Genomic DNA, 14,271 nt, shown 5'->3' on the forward strand with positions numbered 1-14,271 from the left:
ATATAATGGAACTTACTTTAGAGTAGAATTGTTTAGAATTGCTCCTAGCATACATAGCTTATATATTGTTGCTGTAACAGATTTTAAAATGCCTCTTTCTCTAACGTGCTCAAGGTAACATATAGTACTCCCAGCCTCCATTTTATCCTCACAACTCTGTAAAGTAGATTATTAAACTAGTCCAAGGTCACTGCCGTAGCCACGCAGGAAGCTGAACCTGATTCTCTCTCCAATCACGACACCACACTGAATCTAGTTTTCTCTTATACAAAATACACTGAATGATTACTGTGCATAGTCTGACCAAGCAGCACCATATCCACCTCAGGAGATTTCATGAGTCTCCCTACCCTTCTAGCCTGCACCATTTTCCCAATATGAAAGGGTCCCAGAGCAACTATCTGGTGGTCTATTGAGAATCGCACATAACAGATTTAAAGAGGGGGGTGGGGTGGGTGTAAACACAACTCCCAGTGCCGCTTGACCAAGAACAGGTGGGCAGGCAGCTGCCTTCATTCTCCGTTAAGGATGCTCAATGTGAACTGTGCGTCTCCAGTACCATGCTTAGCAAAGAGATATAAAGGTAAGAGTTCCACTGATACTTTACTTCCAGGTCCCAGTAACATTCTTCATACCTGAGGCAAAAGTGTGGTAGCATATGACAATCAACAATGCATGGTAGATTCTTTTGCTCACTAGCAACATAAGCATGTTTCTTGTTGGTCGCTGAGTTTTTTAGAAAGTTTTTCAAAATAAAAAGGCAGTTGAGTTAGCAGTGTGGCATTCAGTCTGATTGTGCTTCAAAGGCTGAGTAAAGGTTGGGGAAACTCTGTGCTCCAGTCTGCTTCTTTCCACTCCTCCATGACCTACCCAGGAGTGGTCAAACTGTGGCTTGGGAGCCACATATGGTTCTTTCACACATACTGTGTGGCCCTTGAAGCCCCCACTGCCCTGTCGGCCAGCTTGGAGAAGGCATTTCTCTCTTTAAATCACTTTCCCAAGCCAGCCAGCGGCTTGAAGAATGCATTTCAAGTTGCTTTCTTCCACCTCTCCCTCCCCATCTATTTGCCTGCCTTCATTCTGGCTCTCACACATCTGACGTTCATGTCTTGTGGCTCTCAAACATCTGACACTTATTCTATGTGGCTCATATGTAAAGAAAGTTTGACTACCCTGGTCCCCTGACCTAACCAAACTGGCAGAGTGTATCTCACGCATTGTTCTGGCATGTAATTAACAGGGATAAAGAGAGGCTGAACAACAGGCAGTTTAGAAGAACGAGCAAAAACAGTATTTTGCCAGAAAATGAAAAAGATCCCGTTGAAGATACTCTCAGTGGACGGGTCCCCTTAAATCAGGCTTTAAGGCTGCGTCGCGTCAGGAGAACTGAGGGTGCGATTGTCAGGTTGTGTAGCGATTTGACAGGGGAAAGAGCCGTAGCTTTTTTTTTCTCTTTTTTGCAGTATAATATATAGAAGAGGCGTCCTCATCCACCGCTGCGTCTCCATGACAAGCGGTGCCTGTGGAATTTCTACAATGAAAAGGAGCTTTTGCGTGTTGCGGCGGGTGATTTTGTCATGAATCCTCCTTTATCAGCAGCATTTCCACCGTCTCGCGCCCCACACACCGAAGGCAACCGTGAACCGGAAACGTTACTGAAGTTCCGTGGAGACCTCACAGCGGAAGCTGCGACGGGTGCCCCTGCTGCCTCCCGGTGTAGCTTCTGGGCGCCGCACTCAGAAGGAGGAAAGACGGAGGCGAGGGCCGGTGCACAGCAGCGGAGGTGAGCTCTGTGGGGCTGGGAATGGACTTGTTTGTCCTCTTCCCCACCTCCTCTATATAGAGTGCCCGCCGGGGTGGGATGGTGCTGCCCTCCTGTGGCCGGTCAAGGCCCTTCTCTCTGTCGGGTTAGTGGACTTCACGTTTTTAGCAAGTCGAAGAAGGGCTTCTGAGCAAAGCTTGGGCCTGGCTAGTGGGGTCACGAGTGGGGAACTTGTGTATGTTCATACCCTCTCTCTTAATGCTTCCTTGCTAAACGTATTTTTGGCCCAGCTTGTTAATGATATCCAGCTAGCATATTTTATGGGTTCAGTTTTCCATCTTTCTCCCTTGGCACCCCTGGAGTTTTGACCCATTTTTTTTCTCCCATATTTCAGTTCTCTGATAATGGCCTGTACTATAGAGAAGATTCTGACTGATGCAAGAACACTGCTAGAAAGGTTGAAGGACCATGACAATGCTGCTGAGTCTCTCATTGACCAGTCCACTGTTTTGCACAAGCAAGTGGTAGCCATGAAAGAGGCTGGTACAGCTCTTTCTCACAAGGTAAGTGCAGATCTGGCATTGGCAGAAATCGGTTGTATATGTAGAGGGGGAAGTTATGCATGCCCTAATTCTTTGGAATTATGAAGAGTTCTTTGCTTTACAAGTACCAAGAAGATGCAGCTGAGCTGAAGGACACTTCAAAATACAAACCTCACATCCTGCTATCTCAGGAGAACACACAGATCCGAGACCTGCAACAGGAAAACAGAGGTGAGGAATTTTGCTAACAATACAATTGTGAGCTGTCAGGTGACTTGTTTGTTACAGCTGAGAGTATCTCCCTCTAGACAGGAAATACTTGCATGCAGCCCAGCCCTAGAAATGTTTCCTGGTGAGTTTTGCCGAGGTTTGCAAGTCCAGCTCCTTTTACGGGACTATTTCGCCTGTATGCCTCTTGAACCCTTCTTACCTGTTAATACCAGTTATGGTGTCTCATATGGCCATGTGAGATTTGTCCCAGCCCACCTTGAACTTTCTCAGCTGTCACCCCAACTTGCTGGGAATGGACCCCAGAAGAGGAGAGGAAGTTGCCCACATCTGTTAGCTCAGTCATTCCATGCCAGTTCAGCATAATGACATATGAGGATTGTACCACAGTCAAGGATCTTTGTTGAAGTTTTGCAAAGACTTTCTCCAGTGGAATTCTTGGATTCCTTGGTAGCAGCACGGAAGGTGACAGCATAGAGATGTGTACAGGAAGCAGGCTTTGCCCCATAAGAATAAGATGATATTGGATTTATATCCCACCCTATATTCTGAATCTCAGAGTCTCAGAGCGGTCACAATCTCCTTTACCTCCCCTCCCCCACACAACAGACACCCTGTGAGGTAGATGTGGTTGAGAGAGCTCTCACAGCAGCTGCCCTTTCAAGGACAACTCCTGCGAGAGCTATGGCTGACCCAAGGCCATTCTAGCAGCTGCAAGTGGAGGAGTAGGGAATCAAACCTGGTTCTCCTTGATAAGAGTCCACACACTTAACCACTACAACAAACTGGCTCTTGTGTGGACTTTTTCCACCCTTAGACTGCTTCCGTGATCGCATTTTGTAACCAGCTGCTATTCTGGGAGTATTATTGTATGCTTAAATATTGCTAAGTCTTTGTCACTAAATGTATGTTTGTACACACTTTGGTGTGATAATAATTATATTTCCAGTGTAGACTGTATTGTTCCATATTTACACATCAGAACCTGTTGAATTTATATTTAATATCTGTCCAGGCAAATTAATAGACACGGTACTCAGATATAAAATTCTTAGACACATAGAGGAACAAAGCCTGCTGAGGAAAATCAGCATGGCTTCAGCAAAGGGAAGTCCTGCCTCACCAGTCTTTTGGAGTTCTTTGAGAAAGTGAACAAGCAGGTAGACAACAGTGAATCGGTAGACATTATATACTTTGACTTTCAAAAGGCTTTTGACAAGGTATCTCACCAAAGACTTCTGAGTACAATTAGCAGTCATGGGATAACAGGACAAGCTATCTTCTGTGTTAAAAATGAGTTAAATGACAGGAAGCAAAGAGTAGGAATCAATACACTGTTCTAACAATGGAGGGAAGTAAGCAGTAGAGTCTCACAAGGTCAATATTGGGGCTGGTATGATTTAATTTATCCGGAAATGATCTGGGATGAGGAATGAGTAGTGTAGTGGCCAAGGTTGCAGATGACACAAAATGAATCAGGATGGTGAAAACCAAACTGGGTGAGTAAGTGACAATGTGGAAATGAAGTTCAAGGTGATGCACACTGGGACAGAAAAAAATCCCAACTTTAATTGTAGGCTGATGGGTTCTGAACTTGCTAAGACTGGGAGGGGAAAAGATCTTGGGGTTGCAGTTGATAGCTCAATGAAAGTGTCAACCCAGTGTGCTGCAGTGGTGAAAAAGGCAAACTCTATGTTAGGATTTGTTAGGAAAAGGGCTGATACTGTAATGCCCCTGTATAGAGGACTGCCACCCAACGTCATTATAGAGCTACGATATCATATGATCACCATCAGGAAAGAAGAACCCGCCTATGTTGAAGCACCACGGAATGGTTTTAATTGTAACTGTATTTTATTGATTTTAAATTGTAAATATAAATGCCTGTTAGCCACCCTGAGTTCACTTGCGGAGAGGGCGGGATAGAAATTTAAGGAAATAAATAAATAGATCTATTGTGTGGCCTCATTTGGAATACAGTACACAATTCTGGTCACTGTATCTCAAAAATGACATTATAGAGCTGGAAAACGTACAGAGGAGGGCAATCAAGATGATTAGTGGATTGAAGCACCTTCTCTATGAGAAAAGGCTGAAGAGTCTGGGACTTTTCAGTTAGAAAAGATATGACTAAGGGGGTACATGATAGAGGGTTATAAAACTATGCATGGGGTGGAGAGAGTTGGCAAGGAACTTTGTCTCCTTCTTTCAAAACACTAGAACTCAAGGGCATCCAATGAAGCTGATTGGCAGTAGGATCTGGATGGACAGAAGGAAATACTGCTTTACACAGAGAGTGATTAAAACATGGAATTTTCTGCCAGAGGATGTAGTGATGACCACAGGAATAAACATCTTTAAAAGGGGGGTATATACATTCATAGAAGATAAGTCTATCAGTGGTCACTAGTCATGGTGACTGAGGGGAACCTCCATATTCAGAGGCAGGAAGCCTTAGTCTATGTATTTCCTGGAGGCTGTAAAAATGATTAGATTAGCTAGGTGACTGCTTGCTCCTGAGCCTGAGGACCATACCTTAGCCAGAGACAAAGGAGAGGCATATTTATATGCATTGCTAAAGGTTTGTATGTGCTGAGCCTTGGGGTCACAGCGTGGTTGGATCTGAGGCAGGTTGACCAAAGTGCTGCCACACTCCATTTTGTGTGCCCGGCCTGGCACAGGGTTTCCAGAATGTACCAGTGTCACAAGTGCCCAGTGTTATTGAGGGTTGCTCATGCTGCAGTGCAGCCTGGCTATGCCCTCCACAAAGCACGTGTATGACCAGGGCATATAGGCAGGATAACAAAGGTTGTCATAAGTTGGTTGTGACTTGATGGCACTTATGTATGTACATATCAAATTCCAGAAGAGTAGCCATGTTAGTCTTAAAGCAGCAACAAACAAGAGTCTTATAGTTCTCATAATGAAGTAAATTATTCTTACCTAAATTTTTTTTATATCTGTCTTTGTAGTTACTCCATGGAATTTGTGCTTGCCATTTTTTTAATTTTTTTTTTTTTTAGAACTGTGGGTTTCCTTGGAAGAACACCAGGATGCTCTGGAACTTATTATGAGCAAATATAGAAAACACATGCTACAGCTGATGATGAAAAGAAAAGATACCGATGCTCAACCAGTTTTGAAAGTGCATCAAACTCAGTCTGCTGTAAGGAATTATTACATTATCTTCTCTGGAGTTGGGGGGGGGATATGAATAAAGAGTATTCTTGAGAATAGGAATAAAGAGTATTCGTAAATAAGCTGTTTGGGTTGTTTTGTTCAATTCCTGTGAATCTGCTGCTTGCCTCTTTTATATTTCCCTAAAGAGTCTCCTTTCTGAAACACCTTTCTAATACTGCCCTTAGCTCTGTAGTGTCTTCCCTTTCTAGAATAAAGCATTACAACTCAGCCAAAATTCTTCATTAGGCAAATGAAGTGGTTATCACCTGTGGGCCATGTTGTAGTTATTGGTGACTTCAGCTTTATAAAACTCCCTGAGACATGCAACAATTACTATAAATTCACTGTTGTACTGTTCATGAAAACACATATAAAGATCCAAGTGATTTGTTCCCTTCTCCTTAAGGCATTTAGTGCACTCTGACTTGTTCTGTCAGATTGCAACCTGGAGACTGTAAGTCTACATGATATTTTAAAAGTCAAGACTAGATGGATATGCTATCATGGCTGATAAGTCTTGAGATCATAAGCTAGTAGTTTTAAAAGATTTATTTTTATCTATCATGGCATATCACACACCAGTGGTGAATGCTTAGTTTTAATTCTTATGAATCAGTGTCTCATATCTTGGAGCTACTGCTGCTTGGCTAATAATTTTCCATTTTGTAAAGAGATATCTACTTGCCAATTTTTGTCCCCTTGCTAACCATTTACATAGCTGTACTATGACTGAAATCTTCATTTCTTAGGCTTTCTTAGTGTTCCACTCTCGATCCATTCCAGTCCGGCTTCCGCCCGGGCCATGGGACGGAGACGGCTCTGGTCGCCCTCATGGATGATCTCTGGCGACACCTGGACCGAGGCGGTGTGGCGGTATTGCTGTTGTTAGACCTTTCGGCTGCGTTCGATATGGTCGACCACCGGCTGCTGACCTGCCGCCTCGCCGACGCAGGGATTCAGGGGTTAGCCTTGCAATCGCTTTCCTCTTTCCTGGAGGGTCGGGGACAAAGGGTGGCAATTGGGGGGGAGCTGTCCTGGAGGCACCTACTTAATTGTGGGGTGCCTCAGGGAGCAGTTCTCTCCCCGATGTTATTTAACATCTACATGCGCCCCCTTGCCCAGATTGCCCGAAGGTATGGGCTGGGTTGCCACCAGTACGCTGATGACACCCAGCTCTATCTATTGATGGGCGGCTGGGCTGCCGATGTTCCTATAAATCTGGACCGGGCGCTGCAAGCCGTGGCAGATTGAATCAGGTCGAGTGGGCTGAAATTGAACCCAGCGAAGACAGAGGTCCTTTGCCTAGGGCGCGGTGCTCCAGAGGGAGGGATCTCCCTTCCTACTTTTGACGGTGCGTCACTGGTACCAGTGCGCAGGGTCAGGAGCTTGGGAGTGCTACTGGAGTCTTCCTTGACTATGGAGGCCCAGGTAGCAGCCACTGCCAAATCCGCCTTTTTTCATCTTAGGCGAGCGAGGCAGTTGGCTCCCTTCCTGGAGCGCAGTGACCTGGCAACAGTGATCCATGCAACGGTCACCTCAAGGCTAGACTACTGTAATGCCCTCTACATGGGGCTGCCCCTGTTCCGAACTCGGAAACTGCAGCTAGTGCAGAATGCAGCAGCCAGACTGCTATTGGGCCTACCCCGGTGGGAACGTGTGCAGGCGAGGCTGCGGGAGCTGCATTGGCTGCCAATTGTTTACCGAGTTTGTTACAAGGTGCTGGTTATTACCTTTAAAGCCCTATATGGCCATGGACCTGTTTACCTTAGGGACCGCCTCTCTCCATATGTTCCCCAGAGAGCACTATGATCCAGCTCATAAAATCTCCTGGAAGTACCTGGGCCAAAGGAGGCCAAACTAAAAATAACTAGAGAACAGGCCTTCTCTATAAAAGCACCCCAATGGTGGAACCAGCTGCCGGAAGAGGTGCAGGCCCTACGGGACCTTAGCCAATTCCGTAGGGGGTGTAAAACCGTCCTCTTCCGGCTAGCCTTTCAAGATGGAGCTTGAAATAAACATCACGCCATCACTAATACTAATAACTGAGATAACAGCGTGTAGAGATTATCTTAGACTGTTTTTAGATTGTTTTAGATTATGTAAAATTTAATGGTAAATTGTAATTTTATTGAATTGTATAACTGTTTTATTGTTCAATGGCTTTATTTATTTTATTTATTTTATTCGATTTATATCCCGCCCTCCCCACCGAGGTGGGCTCAGGGCAGCTTACAACAGAAAAAAAGCTAACAGAGATCAATTTAAATACGTTAATAATTATACAGTAAAATACATAAAAACCTAAAAATACATACCTGTAAGCCGCCCTGAGCCTGCCTTGGCGGGGAGGGCGGGGTATAAATAAAATTTTATTATTATTATTATTAAAATAGGTTAAAAGTCTTTCTGATGCCTAGCTATGTTTCCTTTGTTGAGAAAAGCAGAAATTTGATTAGCAAAGAAATCTGGCATGCCTTGTTTTTGTCTTCTTTCATGCTGCCTGTTGGAAAAATAACTTGTCCTAAAAACTGCCCACAGGAAATTGTGACTCATATAGACAGAATCTACGAAATGGGAGATGTGATGAGGAAAGCTGTAGAAGCAGATAACGACCAGTACTATACTGTACAAGAAAAGCTGGCACAGTTGGAGGTGAGAGACTGGGAAGATTTAAAGTGTGGTGCAGAAGAATAAGAAATGTGTGCTTGTATTTGTCAGAGTCTGTGGAAGCTTTATTCTTCTGGGGTGACCACTGCTCTGTTAAAAGCTGATGAATCCCTCCCCCCCCCCAATTAAAGATGGCTGTGGCCCTTGCAGTATCAAATCAGCAGTGTAGTGCGTTAAGTATAGTCAAGCTGCTCTATTTCTATAGCATTTCATAGTTAGGACTCTCCTGCTGAAATCATAGGCATAGTAATACAGTAAATTAGAAAAAAAATGTTGTTAGGAAGCTAGAATCACAGAACACTAGGGGCCAAACTAGATAAGATGTTTGCTATGAATCAGAGTCTGGCTTTCCCTGACCCAGCTCTTATCATCTCACAGGCACAGCTGCTCAGGACTAAGTTCCCAAGCGTGTTGTGTCCTGATTTGGACCATGGTGTGAGGGAGGGAAGAGGCTTTAACTTCTGCTCCTCACATGCCATTTTCCCAACACAAGACTTACCTAGGGAGGTACTGCTTTCCCTGCGTCTGTAACGAGAGATATGATGGTGTGAAATCTGGTCTACAAATGTCACGCCACTGTGGCCATGCATCAGTTTGCTTGCATTAGAGAATGAAGGAAGGACTATCCCAAGGATTTAGATTTTTTCCCCTCCAATTTGTTAAAGCAGCCAAATTTTGAATGCTTCAACAGATGGATGATTTAATCAAAGACTTCCTAAAGCAGGAGGTTGTTTCCCCCACTTTCCACCCATCAGTCTGAAAATCTATGTGGGTCATTCTTATCACAATTTGTTGAAGCAGCCAAATTTTGAATGATTCAAAAGACTGATTTGGACCATGGTGTGGGGGAGGGAAGAGGCTTTAACTTCTGCTCCTCACATGACATTTTCCCACTGTCTTCATCAGTGTATCTTAAATTGTTCTCTTTGGCTTTGCAGCTGGAAAACAAGGAATTGCGTGAGTTGTTGTCAATCAGTAGAGAATCTATTGAGGTGAGGCGAGAAGAGCTGCCTGATGATGCATCTCAACCCACAAAACAACTGCATTTGAATACTTGATCTCAGAAACTGGTTTGCAGGGAAGTGTGTACTGTTTTTCCAAGGTGCTCCTTTATTTCTTGATCATTTTCTCTTGTCTATCATTCCAGCTGTTGTTATATTATAGACTTGTGTCCTCCATGCACTGATTTGGAAGTCATGCCCTCTGCTGGCCAAGATTTGGCCAGCATAGTTACAAAGTGAGCATCTACATTCCCTTCCCTGGTGGTTTTTAGAAAACTCACCTAAGCATTTGGATCAACTTTGGCTTTTCCTGTGCAAATGGAATTAAATGGTTTTACTTCAACATAGCAGTAAAATAATCTTATAACATGAGACAGATTTACTGATTTCAGCTAGTGTTCCTTCCAAGTAAAGATGCTTATGATGAATTTAGTTTAAATACACCTTCCTAAAGCAGTTGCATGACAACATTGATCAATATAGAGAATAGCATACAATTCTGTAAAAATATTCTCTGAAATGCATCGGCAATAAGCCTTTCCCCTTCAGGCACAGAACAGGTTTGCCATGGGACATGAGAGTCCTTCTGGCAGCCTCATGAGATAGGATCATGTGCAATGTATATACAACCACATATTATTAAAATTACTTGTGAAATGACTAGAAATATAAATATTCTGCTAAAAGCAGTATCCTTGGGAAATCCAGACTAAGTGTTTCAAAAGTTATCCTTTGTGAGAAACTAATGCCAAACTACCACCGTTCTGAACAACATTGTGAAACAGCTGGTTTTGTTTCCTGTGAGTTTTGAGGATTCAGATGAGTGCTGCATGGGAATTTCAAGCTGTGCGCCCTTGATGGGGCGTAATGCCCTGTCTTTTATCATAAATATTTTAAGGAAGACATTCCTCAAGACAGATTTGATGGCAAATGTTAAGCAAATTGCAAATTGATTGCAGGGTAACCAGCAAAGTCCTGCCTTTTTTTGTAGCTTCCCATAGTATGGTGGGTACTGTTTTTGGACTGGGAGTGGTTTTGTTTTTTGCTTCCAGCTGCTCACATGCAGATTCACACATCCTCGTGCTTGGAAGATCTTATGATTGTTCTCATTGTTGAGCTTAAGAGCATAAAGACAGAAAGCCAGATCTCACAGTGTCTAGCCTGTGTGATCATTTATCTGTCTGTGCTCTCCTTGCACACTCTCAGCTTGTACAATATATTGCCTGTTGCTACTGTGTTGTAAAGCATAAAGAAACACTCTTCTGTTCCCAGATCCCTGCTAGGAACAGGGATGTTTTAATTCCCTGCTTCGCTGCCAGTAAAGTTTCAGACTAAGATCTGTGAGCTTTGCACATGTTGTCTGTGGCTCTTACAGCTGTCGATGTTGATTTGAGCTTGAGGCACAAAGATAAAATAGCCACACCCCCACCCCTTGTTATATTCTTTCCCCATGAATATGGTGTGAAGGACAGTTGAGCTCATTCTTCACATTCATCATTTGAGGTCTTAGAATTCTCAGACTCAGTTTTTGCATATGCTACCAAGGATGAAACTGACCGAGCTACTGCTTCTGTACTCTATGCAAAAGTAGCCCCTTCCATAGGACAGACTTGGCTGCTGACCATCCCTTTGCAGTGTTAAGCCTTAAATATATGCCATCAGTGCCACCTTGAGAATCAAGCACGCTCTTGTAAGGAGCAGCAGCGTGTGCTCAGCCTCCAAATATGTAATGGGTTATGTTGTAAATCCCAATAAGATATTATCATGCAGATAAGTGACTTGTTGAAGTGTTGATGTGCTGTGTGCCCTGCCTGCCCTCTGATCAATACATTTGAAATGTTACCTCTCAGGTTACTAAATATGGATATAGACTTATTATTTTCTTGAAATAAATGTTTTGAGGCAATATCACAAGTTGTGGCCTTCTATTCTAGGGATAATTTCTGGACACATCATCAGCTCTGAGTAGATAACTAATGACCTACTTTGATACTACCAGGTGTAGTTCTGTGTATTTGCCTGTGATTCATCTGGAAGTCAAACTTAAAAGAAATACTGTACTTTCCATAGAAGAAGTTGTTCACTGTGAATGGCTGCCAGTAAAACAATGTTATCTGGACATTAATAATTCCATTTATGACTTTGTTTAATTTGGTAAAACTACATTTTATTATACCTGGTCATTGTTGCCAAAAAGGCTCAAGAGATTTTTTTTTGCCATGCATTAAACTACTACAAACAAAAGCAAGCCTTTTAGTTTATATTTATTAGCTTTTCTGTTATAATACATGCAAAGCCATCTTGAAAATAGTATAGCTAATGCTTAAAAAGACTGTTCCCTTTTGATAGGAAAATGCCTTCATCTACCAGTGGAAGTTGTACAGCAAGGCTTCTAAGCAGACTTCTCAAGGCAGAGGAGTCTCAGAAAGTGTGAGCCCCCACAGGGAGAGCCCTGTTCTCTGCCATATAAAGATCAAGCAGATATAATATCCCCTGCAGAGTAAACAGGGTGTAATTTACACAGCTTCACTGTCCATAATTTAATTTAGACTCTAGTCAATGCAAAGCATGTTGCATGTCTGGAAACTTTGGAACCTTTCTCAGACATGAAAATGGGTTTCAGCCATAACAAATGTAGAACATCTTTCTCCTGTGCTACAATTAACCTTTATGTTCTAATTTTCAAACATGACTAGCATTCCAAGTACTTGGTGGTAGACTGTCTTGGAGAAACTAAATGGACATAACTTTTCATAGCAACCTTCTAATATCTTGGCAGATCCAAAGTATTTATTTCTGGGAGCCACTAAGGAAATTTCTTAAGTTTCTTTCAGAAAGTTAACATACAAAATGGTTTCTCTCTCTTCATTCTTTTCTCAGAGGACTTCTCTTGTAAACAATCTGTTGCTTCCTTTTTCCCATCCATCAAGTTTGTCTGCATTCTTCAGAAGTGTGCTGCCTGTAGCTGAACCATATGTTGTAATTATTAGGCCTCTCCTGGAATAGTGTAGCTAGCTCTTGTAATTTAGAAAACAGTAATTCAGTTAATAGTACAAAATTGCCCAGGACTACTTTACAATTATAGTTGTAATGGATTGGATCCAAAGTAGAGCAGAGTTGCTTCTACTCATTCAAGGCAACTTTGCTACATCTTTCTGGAAGAGCCAGTTTGGTGTAGTGGTTAAGTGTGCGGAATCTTATCTGGGAGAACCGGGTTTGATTCCCCACTCCTCCACTTGCACCTGCTAGCATGGCCTTGGGTCAGCCATAGCTCTGGCAGAGGTTGTCCTTGAAAGGGCAGCTGCTGTGAGAGCCCTCTCCAGCCCCACCCACCTCACAGGGTGTTTGTTGTGGGGGAGGAAGGTAAAGGAGATTGTGAGCCACTCTGAGACTCTTCGGAGTGGAGGGCGGGATATAAATCCAATTTCTTCTTCTTCTTATGGTGTTGGCTCTTCTGTCCCTCCTTCCAACAAAAACACCCTAAAATTTTGTGGAGCTTCAAGTGGCTTTTGAAGGCAGTACAAGGAGCTACAGTGTGGGGGGCATGGGACAAAAGCTGGGAAATCTGATCAGCATCGAAGCCATTGCTTATTGAAGAAAAGTGCTCTGTCTGCCAGTCACTGCACCACTAAGAATGCAATCCAGATAAAGCGCTGTGTGTTAGCATAGCCCTTATTGTCACAATCAGTAGCATTTCCCTGGTACCCCAGCCTGCTCAGAAATTTCCCACTGGCACCAGAAATGGGCTTGCATTAGGAACAATGGGTGAGGCATTGCAATATCATTCAAAACTGTCACAAAGGATTGTATATGTGCAATATTAAATTCAATTAAGTTAGCCACCGTTTATATTCACACAGATTTGTTTCTTTGATACATGGAAATAAGCTGTTACAATGAGGTTGCAACTAAATACAATGTAGCAAGCTAGACCTGTCTAACTTGCCTTGTTTATATTGGGGATTTTTATCCTGCTGTTCACCATGACTCCAAAAACAGTCTTCTACATTATGTCATGTTGTGACTTTTTTGTCGATAATTAACTCGATCACAGCTTGTGTATCCTGAAGTGCTGGGTGGCTACTTGAAGCCCACTTGAGGAAGTGAAGAACCCATGCCTTCTGTATTTACAGATATTCCCACACTATTCCATCCTAATATATATGTAGGTCCCTCTTGAAGGATGTGGAATGGTATAGCCCAATCTCAGAAGCTAAGCATAGTTGGTATTTGGAAAGGAAACTGCAGAAGGAGGCAGTGGCAAAGCACCTCTGCTTGCTCACTTGCCTTGCAACCCATATGGGGTTGCTTTAAGTCATCTGCGACTTCTCAGCACTTTGCATATGTGACTCGCAGTGGCATATGGTAGGAAAGTATCGATTTTTAAAAAGTTTTATTGATTTAAACTACAAAAAAGAAGCATTGCAGAGGATACATAAAAAGAGGGAAAAGGGGTGTTTACAGAGCGGGGAAAACAGAAACAGAAACCAGTACAAATATATCAGTTATAACTCCACCTCCCAATATAATACTCAAATCTTTCTACCTACAAGTATAAAAATCTCCTTAAATGTTACCTTCCTTTCTTTTACCAGGATAAAAAAAATAATTCTTTTAATAAACTAGTAAAGCAATATACAGCTAAACAATTCTTCTTAAACACAAATTGAATATAGCCAGTTAGTAAAAAAAAAAAAATTCTTATAAGACTGTCTCAACATCAAGTTTCTAATTTAATTTACACCTATAGCAAGCACAAATTAAGTTGTTAATTTAGCAAAATCCTTATTGAAAGAAGCACATGAAAATCCTTTCCTTGTTCATAGCAAATTACATAAGATACATCAAATACAACTGAGTACTTTGTCTATCTCTGTCTAAACCATTTGTC

The 14,271-nt window shown here is 42.6% G+C and overlaps 1 protein-coding gene across 2 annotated transcripts; it reads left to right on the forward strand.

The window, feature by feature from the left end:
- The first annotated feature begins 1,388 nt into the window (after nucleotides 1-1,388).
- SIKE1 (suppressor of IKBKE 1) lies at nucleotides 1,389-11,624 on the forward strand. 2 transcript variants are annotated; one of them, XM_060231177.1, is made up of 6 exons: nucleotides 1,389-1,783; nucleotides 2,157-2,325; nucleotides 2,430-2,535; nucleotides 5,556-5,698; nucleotides 8,251-8,364; nucleotides 9,318-11,624. In XM_060231177.1, exons 1-6 carry the CDS (start codon nucleotides 1,578-1,580, stop codon nucleotides 9,435-9,437), a joined length of 858 nt encoding a protein of 285 aa, XP_060087160.1. In that variant the 5' UTR covers nucleotides 1,389-1,577; the 3' UTR covers nucleotides 9,438-11,624. The 2 variants fall into 2 exon arrangements, with proteins under 2 accessions (XP_060087160.1, XP_060087161.1); XM_060231178.1 differs by having other exon boundaries at nucleotides 1,749-1,907.
- Nucleotides 11,625-14,271: the final 2,647 nt, after the last annotated feature.

This window comes from Heteronotia binoei, chromosome 2, assembly GCF_032191835.1.
Source record: "Heteronotia binoei isolate CCM8104 ecotype False Entrance Well chromosome 2, APGP_CSIRO_Hbin_v1, whole genome shotgun sequence".
Classification (NCBI taxonomy): domain Eukaryota; kingdom Metazoa; phylum Chordata; class Lepidosauria; order Squamata; family Gekkonidae; genus Heteronotia; species Heteronotia binoei.